The sequence below is a fragment of the Pagrus pagrus genome (assembly GCF_965226575.1).
Source record: "Pagrus pagrus genome assembly, chromosome: 3".
Lineage (NCBI taxonomy): Eukaryota > Metazoa > Chordata > Actinopteri > Spariformes > Sparidae > Pagrus > Pagrus pagrus.
This window is the reverse complement of record NC_140187.1, coordinates 20883485-20898559: the sequence shown is the minus strand read 5'-3', so window position 1 is coordinate 20898559 and position 15075 is coordinate 20883485. Positions and strand designations below refer to the sequence as shown.

The 15075-nt window shown below is 39.0% G+C and overlaps 3 protein-coding genes across 4 annotated transcripts; all 3 read right to left on the bottom strand.

Annotated features, from left to right (window-relative positions):
- Positions 1 to 1931, bottom strand: rabif (RAB interacting factor). Of its 2 annotated transcripts, XM_084348070.1 has the most exons (3): positions 1811 to 1931; positions 1172 to 1323; positions 1 to 484 (listed from the first exon to the last, which is right to left on the bottom strand). In XM_084348070.1, exons 2-3 carry the CDS (start codon positions 1313 to 1315, stop codon positions 236 to 238), a joined length of 393 nt encoding a protein of 130 aa, XP_084204196.1. In that variant the 5' UTR covers positions 1316 to 1323; positions 1811 to 1931; the 3' UTR covers positions 1 to 235. The 2 variants fall into 2 exon arrangements, with proteins under 2 accessions (XP_084204196.1, XP_084204197.1); XM_084348071.1 differs by lacking the exon at positions 1811 to 1931 and having other exon boundaries at positions 1172 to 1503.
- Positions 1932 to 2826: 895 nt separating this feature from the next.
- On the bottom strand, positions 2827 to 5380 carry LOC311255360 (uncharacterized protein). The gene is made up of 2 exons (XM_084349773.1): positions 4633 to 5380; positions 2827 to 3317 (listed from the first exon to the last, which is right to left on the bottom strand). Exons 1-2 carry the CDS (start codon positions 5051 to 5053, stop codon positions 2941 to 2943), a joined length of 798 nt encoding a protein of 265 aa, XP_084205899.1. The 5' UTR covers positions 5054 to 5380; the 3' UTR covers positions 2827 to 2940.
- A 1534-nt stretch (positions 5381 to 6914) lies between these two features.
- Positions 6915 to 14356, bottom strand: adipor1a (adiponectin receptor 1a). The gene is made up of 8 exons (XM_084348185.1): positions 14277 to 14356; positions 12397 to 12616; positions 12203 to 12316; positions 11161 to 11332; positions 10828 to 11014; positions 9503 to 9690; positions 9173 to 9366; positions 6915 to 8512 (listed from the first exon to the last, which is right to left on the bottom strand). Exons 2-8 carry the CDS (start codon positions 12541 to 12543, stop codon positions 8384 to 8386), a joined length of 1131 nt encoding a protein of 376 aa, XP_084204311.1. The 5' UTR covers positions 12544 to 12616; positions 14277 to 14356; the 3' UTR covers positions 6915 to 8383.
- Positions 14357 to 15075: the final 719 nt, after the last annotated feature.

Here is a 15075-nt window from a genome sequence, read left to right as displayed (position 1 = left end):
TCAGCTTCCCCAAAAACATCTTTATTAGAACAGGATGGGCATACTTTTGTCAGTGTGATATGGGAGAATGTGACACAGTCCTGTTATCACAAACAACGTACACATTAGAGTACAGTATATGTAAGTGTGTGCGATGGATAAGGTGGTGGTCAACTCTGAGTGTAAATCCATGAAAAGATGCATAGCCTTCCAACACGTTTTTTAAAGTTCTTGTTGGCTCACATATGCATTCAGATTATGCATGATTCACCCTTTCCAGTGCAACATAGAAACTTTTCTTGTCATCCAAACAGTGCCAGCCAATTGGTCCAATCTCACAATCTGCACAGATGAGATACTTGATATTCCCAACGTCCTTAGTGAAGCCCACGTTCTCAAAAGTGTACATGTCGTCCACAAACCAGTGGGCGGTCAGAGTGTCCCCGTCCACTGAGCCCTCTGTGCTGCTGAGGCCGCTCTTTTTCCGCATGGATGGTAGGAACAGCTGGTGGGAGAAAAAACAGCCTTAGATAACATAACAAACACTTGTGAAGGAACTCAGAATCAGTAAAGCAATAGGGGCTTTGGACTTAGTAGATGAATGAAAAGGCTGCAATGTTTTTTTAAGTCTAGTTGGGATGTTTGTCTCAGAATATAATTAGACCATGCTGCAATATAAAATATGCAAGTAGTATTCTACTGTTGAAGTCGGTTGAGGTTAAGATAGGTCTTGGCACAAGGAATAGCAGCTTGCACGACCAAACATGAGTTTTAAATCTACTTCAAAGACACATGTTTACTACATTTAAGTTTGTAAACATGTCAGCTTGTATCTGGATTCAGGGCGGGGTAAGACCAAAAAGGGCATACTGCCCATCAGGAGGTTACTAGAACTGTTGTGAGAGATGTATCACAGGTTTTGAACGTAACATCTTTGCTTGTATAGAAATTAGTAACCACAGCTGGCAAATAAATCTAGTGGAGCAAAAGTACAATTTTTCCTATCATTAATAGTGGAGTATAAGCAGAACAATGTACAAATACTCAAGTTATGTACCTTAAACGTGTACTGCACTTGAGAAAATGTACATTTGTCATTGTATCACTGCTTTCATTAGAGCACCTAGGATGAAACTGTTGTATCCCGAAAGCCCACTGACATGAGCCCACTGCCTCAGGCCATACATCATACCTCTTTCTCTGCAAACACAGCCATCCCTGGGCAGAGCACCTTGGATCCGCAGCGTTGACACACGACAGACTTGCTGTTCTTGCCGTCCTCAGAAACCAGGTCGGACCGGTCCGTGCTTTCTTTGGACTGTTGATTGTTTTCCATCTCTAACCCTGACAAACGGAAAATCACCTTTGATGTTCGTGCATGTAAAGCTTGGGACAAAGGATCTTTCACCAGTCCAACCGCACTGAACCAAGGCACAGAAATTAACCGTAGAGCTATCTTATGTTACATTACAGTGCTGTCTTAACGAGCAGAAAGATGGACACACGGAGGGAGTGCGTTGGAATAACGAGTCCTCGGAACCTTTGTAGTGCGGAAGTCCGTGACAAAGAAACTCACTGATGTTTACATTTGTATCATCTATTAAACACAAATTATAGCAATATTTACGTCGAACCATAGTCTGAAAAATGTATATTAAAAATAACCAGAATGAACGTTAAAACTATTACTCTATTTGTAAGCCCTGCCCATTGCATCTATGCTAACATCTATGCTAACACGGGTTTCACCTGACAGAAAATAATAAATAATCACATTACACAGTCATCAAAATGAGATATACACATTTGAATACAATACAATAAGACGTACCTAACTGTTGAAGTAAAAACCAGGTTGAATAACCACTGTAAAATCGTTAGACAGACAGGCTAGATGAAGCTAGGCTAGCATACTAGTTGGTCATGACGTTTACCAGCCTCTAAAAGCTTCCGTTCAGAAACATACAGCTGTCACTTGGTTCCGCAGTATAGGTAAGTCAGGTATGTTCAGTGTAACACAATTAGAAATGAAAACCTTTGAAAAGATGTGTAATTTCCATACTGTAAAGTACGTTAGTGTGGTTGGCTCCAAAATAAAAGCGACTAAGCTATTTGAAATGATAAGAGTTATACAATAAATTGTGAATTTTGGCAATACAAAGTTTTGGTGGTCTAGACAGACGATTGGGTTAAGATATTGTGGAAATACGCAGAGGTTTTACTTGTAACTGCATGTTTTGGATGTTATGCCTCTATGTAAAAAAATACTCCACTCCAAGGAAGTAAAGGTCCTCCATGATTAAAAATATTACCAGCAAAATGCACTAAAAAAGTTTGAATTGTAAACCTGCTCGTTCTGCAGAATGACCCCTGTCAATGTGCTACCATTACATTACTTTTCATTTTGGTTTCTGGGAAATGCATCATTCCCACTGGATATACACTCACTTTGAGCTTAGCCAGGTGATTTATTAATTGTTCATTAACATCAAATCTTTCATGCAGTGTCTGATATCACATTCACTTAACTTAATTCATATAATATGCCAGAAATGTCCATGTTTTTGCATAAATCCTGCAGCATCATGAAAAAAACAGCCACGAAAACTCAACTGTTTTTTTTATTTTTTATATTAAATTTAGGTCTTGGTTGTAATAGTTAGGACAGCAGCATCAGGGGAGGTTCTGGTGAATGGAGGAGACTGATTGCCAGAGACAGGATAACTCTAAAGGAGGGCATTATGGACTGCAAGGGCAGGCCGAAACAAACTCATACATCTACCTGTGTCCTGGCGAGAGACTGCTGATGGATATTTGGGGAAAACAAGCCACACAGACACCCACACATACTGAATATACAAAAAACATTTATTTACAGTATTTTGTCTGCCGTTGACATTTGTTATAAATCAAGTATGATCAAGTAAAACAATATATTCAATCTATAAAAGCAGCAGCCTTTCATGATTCTTTTGGGAAGTCCCTCCCCGCCTCATATAGCATCTGGTAAATTTTAAATTTTACTTCTGATTTATGCTTTGGCTTGATATTAGCCAGCATGTCCACAATCACTGCAGCAAACCGAAAGTCTTCATTATCCTGCTGCCTAAATTTCTGTCTCTCGTCGTCCAGGTGGGCCAATCTTGTGAGAATGGCATCATCTATGGTGCGTCTCTTCTTCTGATCTGAGGTGCAAGAAGATCTTGAGGGCGAAGGACGAGTGGTTTCGTTATTGTCCATCTCACTGATCAAGTCCCTCATCTCAGCAGAAAAACTTTCTGAGTGTGTCTGGTTTCTCCCCCTCTTCTTCTTCTTAGGAGGAGGACGACTGGATGACTCTAACAACAGCAACAAGAATGACGTTAGTTAAACAGCAGTTACACAAAGCCAGGCTACATGAATAATACTGAGCATTAAAAGGTGGTAATATAAGTATATTTCCACAGTACTTCAGGGATTCAACTACGTATTTTTAATATTATTTATAAGTCTGCCAATTAATTTCATGATCACTCGATTAATAGTTCAGTCTTTAAATGTCACAAATTTGAGAAAAACGCTCAACAAAGTTTCACTGAGCCCAAAGTGACGTCTTCAAATTGCTTCTTTTTGTCCAACCAACAGGCCCAAACCCAAAGACTCTTCATTTATTGTCATTAATTACAAAGAAAGGCAGCAAATCCTTACATTTAAGAAGCTGGAAACAGCAAATGTTTGACACTAATGTTTGAAATCTGTCTTCAACAATTCAGAAAATATTTGGCAATTAATTTTCTTTCAATCGAGTGATTATTGCAGCTCTACCGTACTTAAGTACAATTTTGAGGTACTTTTATTGAGTATTTACATTTTCAAAATACTGTAGGTTTTACTCCACTACTTTAGTAACTTGTTACTTTACTGTTTAATTTATTATTGTATTATTTAAATCACTGTATTTAAGTACAATCTTGAGGTACTTGCACTTTACTTGAGTAATTCCATTTCCTGGGGCTTTATACTTCTAGTCTACTGCAATGTAAAAGGCAAATATTGTACATTTTACTCCACTACTTTAGTTACTAGTTACTGTGCAATTTGATTTTAAGAATACAAAATATATTCAAGAAATAAATTATGATGAAATATTAGATTGACCTAAAACTTAATTAATCCCAGAGAGGAAATTCACAAGCTACCAGTGATGGACGGTAACTAAGTACATTTACTTAAGTACTTGTACTTTACTTGAGTAATTTCCATTTTCTGCTACTTCACTCTTCCACTCCACTACATTTTGGAGTCAAATACTGTATTTTTTACTCCACTACATTTATTTGATAACATTATACATTAAATATACATGTATGTAAATTGTACTTTTGCTTGTACTTTTAATATTGGAGTATGTTTATTGCCAGAAAATTACTTTTGACACTTAAGTACATTTAACAAGGTAATATTTTAACACGATATCTTTACTTTTACTTCAGTTTTATTAATTTTTTTTTTTTTTGGGGGGGGGGGTACTTTTTACAACATTGCAAGCTATCCAGCTGCTGAACTATAATAAGTAGTGAAATCATCTCTAGCAGCTACTCGTAACAGTGTATTTGTACACAGTGGTATCGCTGCTACAGTACTTCATCTGCGTACCTGTTCCTCTGACCTCACCTGAGTCGTTGATGGACACATCCGTCTCATACACTCGGGGCTTCTCCTCGGTGTCGCTGTAGGGCGTCTCCGGGCTCCTCGAGGTGGAGTCGGTCTCCATGCTCCCGACCACAGCCACAGGGTTCCCCGCGCCACTCGAGCCCCAGACGGCCTCACACAAATTGAAATAGCACCATGTTGGTCGCTCGTTTCCACTCTGGCCAGTCTGTTCAACGAGCTGGTGGTACTGTCTTTTGAGGGCTTTGAGTTTGTTGTTCACCTGCGCCTTCGCTCTGAATACCCCTCGCTCGTGTAGCCGCTTCGTGATCTGGTCATAAACAACCGAGTCTCTGGCTGTTCCGTGAATCTGTCTGACTATCCCGGCGTCGGCCCTGACCGACAGAAGTTCACGGATCTCGTCGTCTCTCCAGTTGGTCGACATTTTCGTTGGCCTCGTCGAATAATAGAGACTCACTTGTTTTTTTGTTTTTTTTCCCACCGCTCACATGATAGAAACGTCACCAACACCATCACTTGCTAGCTGGGAATTATCCGGACCTGCTCTATTCACACTCCGGCTCAATCGGATGTTAAACGGACTGTGTACCTGCGAGCTGGCAGAGTAAAGTCCGTTTAAGATGGCCGGGTAAAGTCCAACTGATTCGGACATTTGTGTTCATCCACAGTTTACAGTTCATCCTGACAGTGTCTGGATAAGTTCAAGGTTGCAGCTCATGTGTGAAAGGGAAGACCATGTTTGTTTCGTAGGATGGCGAAGGCATGGCCCGCCCCACTCTGCCTCTGATTGGCTTACTGTGACATAACCAACCGAAATCTAACCAATCTCAGTCCTCATGCCTAATTCTAACCAATGAATGCGACGAGTACTAGCCAATCACAAGCAGAGTAGGCGGGTCATGACTTAGCCACCCTAGGAAAACATTTTTTGTGGCCAGCCTCCCCTCTCCGTCCTCCAGGTCTTGTTTCGACACGTAAAATAAAATGCAGGCTTATCTTATTCCTAGACATTAATGGTGATTATTATTCTGTTATATTAAAACTCATAAATCATTAAAAACATGTAGCTAACTGTCAAATAACAGATTTAACTGGACGGTTGGAATATCAATATTACTAGTTTCCCAGGGAGCAATAAAAAAGGGGGAAAAAAGCCATGAAGTAATGCAAATTATAATCATGAGTGTTACACAGATGCAAAGGTTAGATTTGACATTCAAACTTTAATAAGATGTTGTTATTGATAACAAACCAATCAGAAATGCCAAAAAAGAAGCATTCTTATTAAGTAATTCAACAAAACAAGAGCAGCCTACCAAGAAAAAAAGTCTGTGGCTACTGGGGGAAAAGCACAAGGAAGTGCAGGCTATTCTACAGTACTTAGAAGCAATTGTTTGGGTTTATTGTTTATGATTTGGGTAGACCTTTTGCAGTTTGTTTATGTCATATATTGCATTTTTGTATTTTTTGCATTGATTGATAGTTGACATCTGTGAAATTTTTGATAAAATATAACAAAAGTAAGCATCGAGATCATGAGTCTGTTTCACTCGATATTTTGCACAATTCGCAATTGTGTAATACCCTAGTATTTACTGATATGGCTTCTGAGCATGTTTGATGCAAATATAGATCATGATGCAAAATTCCAAATATTTGCTATTTTAAAGTAAAACACAGTACATGATTGTGAAGCCTTGAAGGAGGCATGTCGTCTGAGTGCTTTCTACTTATGTTTTATTCAATAGTCTGGATAATCTTCCATTTTGTCACAATTATATTATGTAGACAGTTCCCACACATCTTTCTGATCCTATTCCTGCTCTCAGTGATCTCCAACCAGCAGCTGCTTGCAACTGTTGATCTCTACACTTCAATGAAACGGTGCCAATTTTGTATGAAGACAAGTGATAATCAGTTGACCATGATTCCTGTTGTCCTCACAGTTACTTACTGCTGATGTGACATCTGCAAATGCCATAGGCTTGCATTTTAAGAACAATATTAACTCTTGTGAGTGCATATTGCTGTCACCAGCCTCTTATAATGCCAGAACCTTGAACATGCATTTGACAAAATAAGACACTATATTTGTACATGTGGAAAAAAATTTATTCCAATAATTTTCCAAGATTACCATTAATAAATATTTATGTTTACATTTCAGTGAAATGTATGATTTATCACTTTCTACACAGGACATTACACAAAGTCAAGAATACACATTGTTTTAGTCTTTGTAATAAAGCTCGAATAAGTTGATCTAGAAAAAGGAGTCTTAAACAGCAGTTGATACAACCTATCAATGGAGTTGTAAGTTTAATAATGATTCGATTGTATATGTGGCAAGGAAAACAAGAAAAGTCAACATCTGGAAATCCTCGAAGCTCCCTTGACTGTTAAGATAGGCCGTTTCATTTAAAAACATTTCCGTTGGCCTAAGGCACAGGAATACTAAAAGTTTATATCAATCATACATAACACATTTTAAACCCCGTACGGTGATTTAAAGTTTTAAATTTAATAGTGTACACTAAGGTGCATTTGATATTTACACCTCTCATTGCATCTGAAATCTAGCACAAAAGAAAGATCTCTAGCTGACAAAAACACAATTTGACCTAATCAGATCTGTACATTGTGCGTAGCCCAGGAACTCTAGAAATTAATCAATGATGTGTTGTCTGACTGAAAAGTGATGGTAGGGGAGTTCATTTCACTTCAACATTTTAATCATCTTAAGTCTAACCTGAACTGAGCTTATATTTGTTTTGCACGGTGACAGCTTTTTCTGTTCCATTAAGTAATTTGGAAATCATTTGTTTCGAACTTTTGTCAATAAAAACAATGCTTTAAAATGCCAAGGAACTTCAGTATAAAGTTCAAATAAACTGAGAAATTCAGTTTGTTTAAATATCAAACCCCTTTATTTTGGGTAGAATTTCTGATTAGGATTACAGTTTGTGTTACTCAGACACATCTATAGATCATTCTTATGGCATTTAAGCTACGTGTTTCTTTCATAATAATGCATTTTATTTTGTTTTAATGAAATTTTAGAGTATTCACTGGGCCTTCAGAGTACAGTTCATGTTTTATTGCAGAGCGGACATGGGTGGGTTTGTGGTGGTCCTCCGGATTGTAACAGACAGCTTCGCAATCAATGTCAGCAGAGTTAAAAAACATCTGGTGACACCTATACACACTATATGTGTATACTTTCATTATCCTATACAAATCTGCTCTCGATTTGAGGACAGTACATTCATCCTCTAATCTGCATGGGGACTTGTAGGGAGGAAAGGAATGGTTTACAGTATGTGCCCTCTGCTACAGCACAAATAATACACTCTGTACCCTTTGTGCAATGGTCACAGACTATGGAGAGGTTGGGGATACTAGTGAGCTTCTAAGAAATACAAGATTTTGGTCAAAATCTTATTTTGATCTTACTTAAAAATGCAAAAATTCAAGCTTCATAAGTATTGAAGAAGTAGTGCCTGTTGAAGATTCCCTCTGTAGTTCAATGGCTAGTTAATGCTACTTTATTGGAGCAAAAAAAGAGCCAAACAGAAAGACCACCAAATCCAAACAAGATGTTCGCAAATCAGAAGTACAGAAGGAGCAATAAGTGACTATATATTGAATTCCAGCAGCATTTTACGTGTGTGTGTGTGTGTGTGTATGTGTATGTATGTGTGTGTGTGTGTTTGTGAGGCTAAAGAAAAGTATGAGTAAGTCACAGTCAGGCCTCTCAGAGTAGAGAGTCATCTGTGCATCCTCCCTCGAGGCCGTAACGGAACTCCTGCAGGTTGGAAACCCCGTAGAAATGGATGAACGCCGCAGCCACGACCAGGACATGAAAAATCTGATGAGAATGGAACTAGAAGGAGGGAAAGAGAGGTGTAAGTTTCAGTTTCATTCATTCTCATTTGCCTGTGTTTGATCAAGCAAAGGAACAAAAACATATCCTCTGTCTGGACTACTACGTCCATTGTTGACTCATTCTTTATTCCCATAGTGTAAAAATATACATTCAGTCGTGTAGTGAGCTGTGATTTAAGATTTCACTCTCTTATGAAGGATAATTTTTTTGAATCACAGCTGAAAGGTGTACTGCCACAAGGGCTGTGTATGAAACCTCCAACTCTTTTTGCTAGCAAGCGAGATGTATCATTAACACTGAGTATTGAAAAACGTCATACACCATGAGCTACATCGATTGTCTGGTCAAATTCAGAACTGATTATCTTGTTGGCTTAATGGTTCTGATTTGAGTCAAGACTTCACCATTTTTACTCAGATATTCTGTCAGCAATGGAATAGAAACACTTCAAAGTGACTCATGTCAGTAATATTTACATCTGTTGTCTGAAAAGTAAAGGTGAAGCATTGCATTACGATCACTATGGAAAAAGGCACATTAAAGTGTAGTGTAGGCAGTGTAATATAATTTTTAATTTTCATGTCCAAAACTGTTTGCGCAACTAATCACCTGACTTTCCTAGTTTAATAATGTAATGTGAACACATCAAATACTTACCCAGATGTCACACTTGCCAGGAAAATAGCGCTCAGGGATCCTGGCTGCATACAGACCAGCACCAGTGATATACATGGCACCCATCAGGTAGAACCAACCCATCTGGCCGACTGTGGTGGCTTTAACAAAGCCCTCCTCGATGGTGAAGTGCATGGTGGGGACAATGCCACTTAATCCAAGACCCATGAACACACCTAAGAGAAGAATTGGACAGCACATTATCAGTGTTTTCTATGCATTTAGTGTTTTGTTTTGCAAGAATGGTACCACTCCTACAATTATAACCCAGAGTATTTTAAAACAAGCACATTATCCTGAACTGGTAAGTACCTGCTCTTGTAGGTCTATGACGAGGTGTGGAGAAGCGGTCCCACTGGGCCACTATGATGGCAGCAATGCCGAGGACACAAACAATGGTGAGGTAGATAAGTCGAGGCTGAGGGGAACAATAGAAGGAGTAGTACAGCCAGGGCACGAAGGAGCCCATGATCAGGAGGGCAATGCCCGAGTAGTCAAGCCTGAAGAGAGGGGGTGACACAGAGACATGTATTTTCTCAAAAATGTTCAACAACCCTGCTGTGGATTTTTGATTATTGAAATTTCCACAGGAAGAAGCAACATCACTTTATGGTCATAGTTGTTAAATTTCTATACTCACTTCTCATGTAAGACATTAACACAATAGAAAAAGTCTAAGTATTTTTGAGGTTGTCTTTTCAATAAATGAACATTCAACCTAAATTACCTTGATGTTACAGCAGTCTGCCAGAGTAAATGCACTTATCTAGCAGTTGTAACCACAGATCAGTATAAAGCACTTCACAATGCCTCACATACACCCACAATAATGGCAGAGCTGCAATGCAAAGTGTTGGGAGGGTCAGCAGGAGCAGTTCAAGGTTGAGTTTCTTTGGTACCATCCACAATCGTTCCAAAAATAACCATACTGAACTGAATTGGACTGCCTGGTGGAAACACAGTTTATGGAAAATCTACTGGAGCATGAAACTGAACCCTGAACTGCTCCTGCTGGGCCTGTCAGCAATGAAGAAGGATTGAAAAATCGTGAACCCCCCCATAGGCACTGTGATTTGTGATTTGGGCTATATAAATAAGACTGACTTGACAGGAGGGGCTAGGGGTCAAACCACCAACCCTTGTGGTTAATGGATGACATACAAGATTCTCTGTTTTTAATTAATGGTCATTTGTCTTTTTGATGACTGAAGCAATTGTACATCAGGGCCAGAAACATTTTCTAAAAAAATTAAAAAGTCAGAGTCTGAACTCTGTAGAGTGTAAGGAGAGAACGCACCTCATTTAGCAATAACAACACTGTAAATTTGTGCAATCAATCAAATTTACCAATACAGATCGCCGTATTAGTGAATTTGTATAGCTGGAGTTAGTTTTGGCTGAGCTAAGGACCATTACGCCCTGAATAATGACTGTGGGGTTATTCCTCATTAATTGCAATGAACTCTAGATGGCAAGCTGGAGCTTCACGTCCTTGATAAAGACACATATTGATGCCTGAAATTAAAAACCTGCCTGCTCCAAGAGCAGTAAGTCTAAAATAGGAAAAGACTTTGACAGTTACAAATGATTCCTAGGCAAGTGTGTGAGAAAAAGTGTGCAATGGTGTGAGGCCTTACTTGGAGAAGGTGCGAGACACTTTCTCAGAGTGACAGTAGACGGTATGAAAAAGCCAGGAGAAGCTGAGGCAGAGCACAGCTCCCAGGAAGAACATCCCGAACACCACCTTCTCTTGCAGCGGGGCCATAAAATACATGTTGGGCCTCAGCATGGTTAACGTGCCCAGACAAATGAATAAGATCAGCCCTGAGGGAGAAAATAGTTTTACTAACAGCTGACACGAGAAGAGACCACAGCTATCCAGACACTGTTAACAAAACTAGCATCTGCTGACTAAAACCCGATATATCCAACAATTTTTAGAAATGGTATGTTATGCTTATTCCTCTCACCTAACAGGTGAGTCCAGATGTTTCCTGTCTCAGTGTGAATTCTGAAGATGCTTCCAAAACAGGCCCGGAAAGATGGCATAGGGGGCCGATGTCCATGGAGGAGGTAATCGTTGTCCTTGAGCCACTCTGGCAGGACATGAAAAGGTATGACCCTCCAGCGCCCCTCCCAAACCTGAAAAACAAGGAAAGGTTTCACTCAAGGACGTAAACATTTAAAACTGTTGTATGGCTCTCAAACTGAAGGCCTGTGAGGACAACAGCTAGGGCGCTGACTTAACCCTACTTTAACAGAGGGTTGATCACACAAGCAAAGTAGAAATACAGTGGAAAAATGATGCTGGCACTCAGAAAAAAATAACATGCTATTAACTTCACAGGCCCTAAGCTTACACTTGTCTCCCATGGTGACTTACGTGTCACTTATACAACACACAGGTCCCATGTCTGATGTAGAATAAAAAAAAACACTTGCATATGACTCACTCAAACTACACAGCAGTCACAGGTTAATCCCTGGTTGTAGCTGTTAACGCAGATCTGCAACTGTGTGTGCATTAGCCCCACTGATAATCCACAGACCTCTACTAGACCTGGTGAACATTGCTGAGATGAACAGGGAGTTGAGTTTCAGGGTGATGAAATATTCATGCTGGTTTAACAGGAGAGTCTCGTATTCTCACCCTATTATGTAACATTTCATGGTTGACCAACCGAAATTTGACAATCACTATCAAATCTGTCTGATTGAGATAAGCTGACTTCCCTGCTCAAAGAACCAGAAGTTACTGCTATATTTATAGAAAGTGTATCAGTACTTGTTATTATAGAAACTTGTGTTCATTCATTTGCACTAAAGCTGGATTGAAAGGGGAAGTGAAGCCAGACGGGAAGACATGAGCTTCACACCAACCTCAAGCGCAGGTTTGTTTCAGTTCCTGCAAAAGTTAAAAGTTTTGCCTGGCAGTGTGGCCGAGTGAGATCTAGATTGGTGCTCAAAATCTATACAAGCTTTGTGTTTATCAACCTGAGAAGACAATTTTACCTTGTGTACAAACTCCTCCATCTTCTCCATGGCATGGTGGGCCTGAAGTGGTAAGGTCAGGACTTCTCCCACCTCATCATCCTCCTCTTCCTCGTCAGCAAGCATCGCAGCTCCCTTTAGAGAGATTGCAGGAGAACATTGAAGCTACAGAGCCAGAACAACTTTTCCCTGTGAATCATCTGAAACAGTCCTACCTCTGGATGGGCGCCTTTAGACGCTGCGGGTCGCCCCCCTCCCTCCTCCAGCAGTGGCCCCAGCTCCATCAGCTCAACATCTGGGACACGGCAGTCCTCAGAGATCCGACAGTCTGCATCACTTGCAGACCCGTTTCGGCCTGACATAGGGAGACTGCCTGATGACCCACTCACAGTCTCTGTATTCAGCTTCAGATGGGACAGATGGTTCAATTTCCTCCTGAGGAACCAGAATCACAGTTAACTTTTACTGGCCAAGTATGTTGACATATACAAGAAATGTGACTCCACTACTTTGTAGCTCTCGATACACTCTGCACTGCAGAGAGCACATTGCCAGGAAGACACAAATATAGACATTGCGCTAAACATAGATAACCAAATATAAACATGATCGGTATTATAGGTGGAAAACAAAGACAATCTATACACAGGTCAGGTTGTATCTTATTGTACTGATTGTTGTAAGTGCATGGCAATGCAAAAAAAGAGGAAGAAAAAGGCTAGAATAAATATTGTAGATATGCCAATTTATCGTAGATGTTGGCTCAATAATAACCTTTCTGCCAATAAATAATTCCAATAATGTAGAGTCTTTACACAAAAGCTGCACCATAGGAACTTCACATGAATTCTGGTTCTGAAAGAGTATCAAGGGGGGTTATCAAAAGGTTTTTAAGGCTGTATTGCCACATACAACAAATACATCTATTATTAACTGTTAATGTCTGTTTCTAATTCTTTTTAATTTTTTTTTTTTTTGCCTTTTATGATGCCTGATGTGTAACTTCTGTTGTTGGCTGTTTTTTATTTTCTTTTGTTCTTGCTATACAAATAAAGTTAGCATTAATTATTATTATTATTATTATTATTATTATTATTATTATTATTATTAAGGTGGTCTAACAAAGCTTTTGCCATTGGAGAAATATATTTTTCAATTGAAAGCTAATCACTAACGGTTATTGAATCAGTATCAGCCCCAATTAACAGATCGTCCCAATATTTCATATTGGTGCATCACTGGCAATCAGGTGCTCCAAATACAGAGATGGTTTAATGTGCATAGACTGGTGGATGCAGTACATGTACAGTTCATACAGCCCTCATAGCCTTACATATGACATTGAAAGGATATTTGTGTTACTGCAGTTACTGCAGATCGATAATTTGCATTTAATGCGATGATTATTATTTTAAAAGATTTGCCGTCTACTTTTTAGTAAACATGTATCCAAACATCTATTCTTTGGTTTAAAATGGCTGGTGATTAATCTGGGTCTCGTGAAATCTGTTGTGTTTCATCGATCACACATTCACAACAAGAGAACAAAGGAGCGGATAAACTTGAGTAGATGTATTACCAGCTAAAATTATCGGTCGAATATTGTAGTAGTGAAATAATCCTGATATACGACAGAAAGCTGGCATTTGATACAGAGCTGAGGCTGACAACACAAACAAAACGTTTAACCAAGTTAAAGCTTAGCATTTCCTGGCAGACGGATGTTGATTAGCACAGACGGAACATGGAGTACAAAATGTAAACAACCGCAGGATACTGACGACTTAACCTAAATGTATCCTATCTTGTACGGTTCGGTACACCACATAGAAAGCAAATTAATAAAAACAAGCACGGATACGTTTTTAGGTTAGCAGCCAGGTCACGGATCGCTCATATATCATCTTGCTAACGTTAACTACCTTTGAGCTAGCGCCGAGCCGTCGCTAACCAGTCGAGCAGGCTACACTGCTTTTTGAATTAACTTGCTAGCAGGAGGACACAAGTCTTCCCGACGACGCCGACGTATAACGTTATCTAGATAGCTTACTGTACAGTCATCTGCTATATATATGAATTTAAATGGACATGTTACCTGACAAGGTAGCCTTCAAACCAGGAAGGTGAATTATTTATCGAAACACAATCTTTCCGGAAGTTGAGATCTCTTCCGGAAGCCTGTCCTCTTTCCAAATTAAAAGCACATCGTCACGCGTAGAAAAAATCTTTGATCAAAGCCTTCATTTGTGTAATCTAAAAATGATTTACAACATGTACATACGCACATCATGTTATAATACACTTTTTAAAATATGAGTATGTAATAATAATACCAAATCATCAACCATGTTTCCTTGGGGAGATCTCTCAAAATGCAGAAATATTGTTAGATATGTTTTTAGTGACTGTGAACAGTTTTTCTATTTAGATGGTATTATAGACCATAATAAATGAAGTCTATCGTATGCATTTTAATGCATAAGATATGCAAGTAATAAACTTCAGACAGGAAGCACAGTATGACCACCTTGTACATCAAATCTATTTGAAATGCACTGTCATAAATATTATAAATTATAACTATTCGATGCAGTGAATATCTAGGGATATAATTCATAGTGAAAGTCACAAAAACCAAAGAGACTTAAAAAGGGATCAACAACACAGAAAGAAACACGTGGGGTTGGATGAAAGCCTCATTTCTGTGACAAATGGCTGTGACCACTTTGATAATAAACTTCGCTTGGGAGTTTTTCTAGGAACCATTGGCCATCCTCACATCTTAAACAATAATGTCCTTATGTTGTGTCTCTGATACATAACACTCATATAAAGATTTTTTATTTACATTTTAAAAGGTGCTATTTGTAAGAAAAGTTGATATTTTGCTGTCT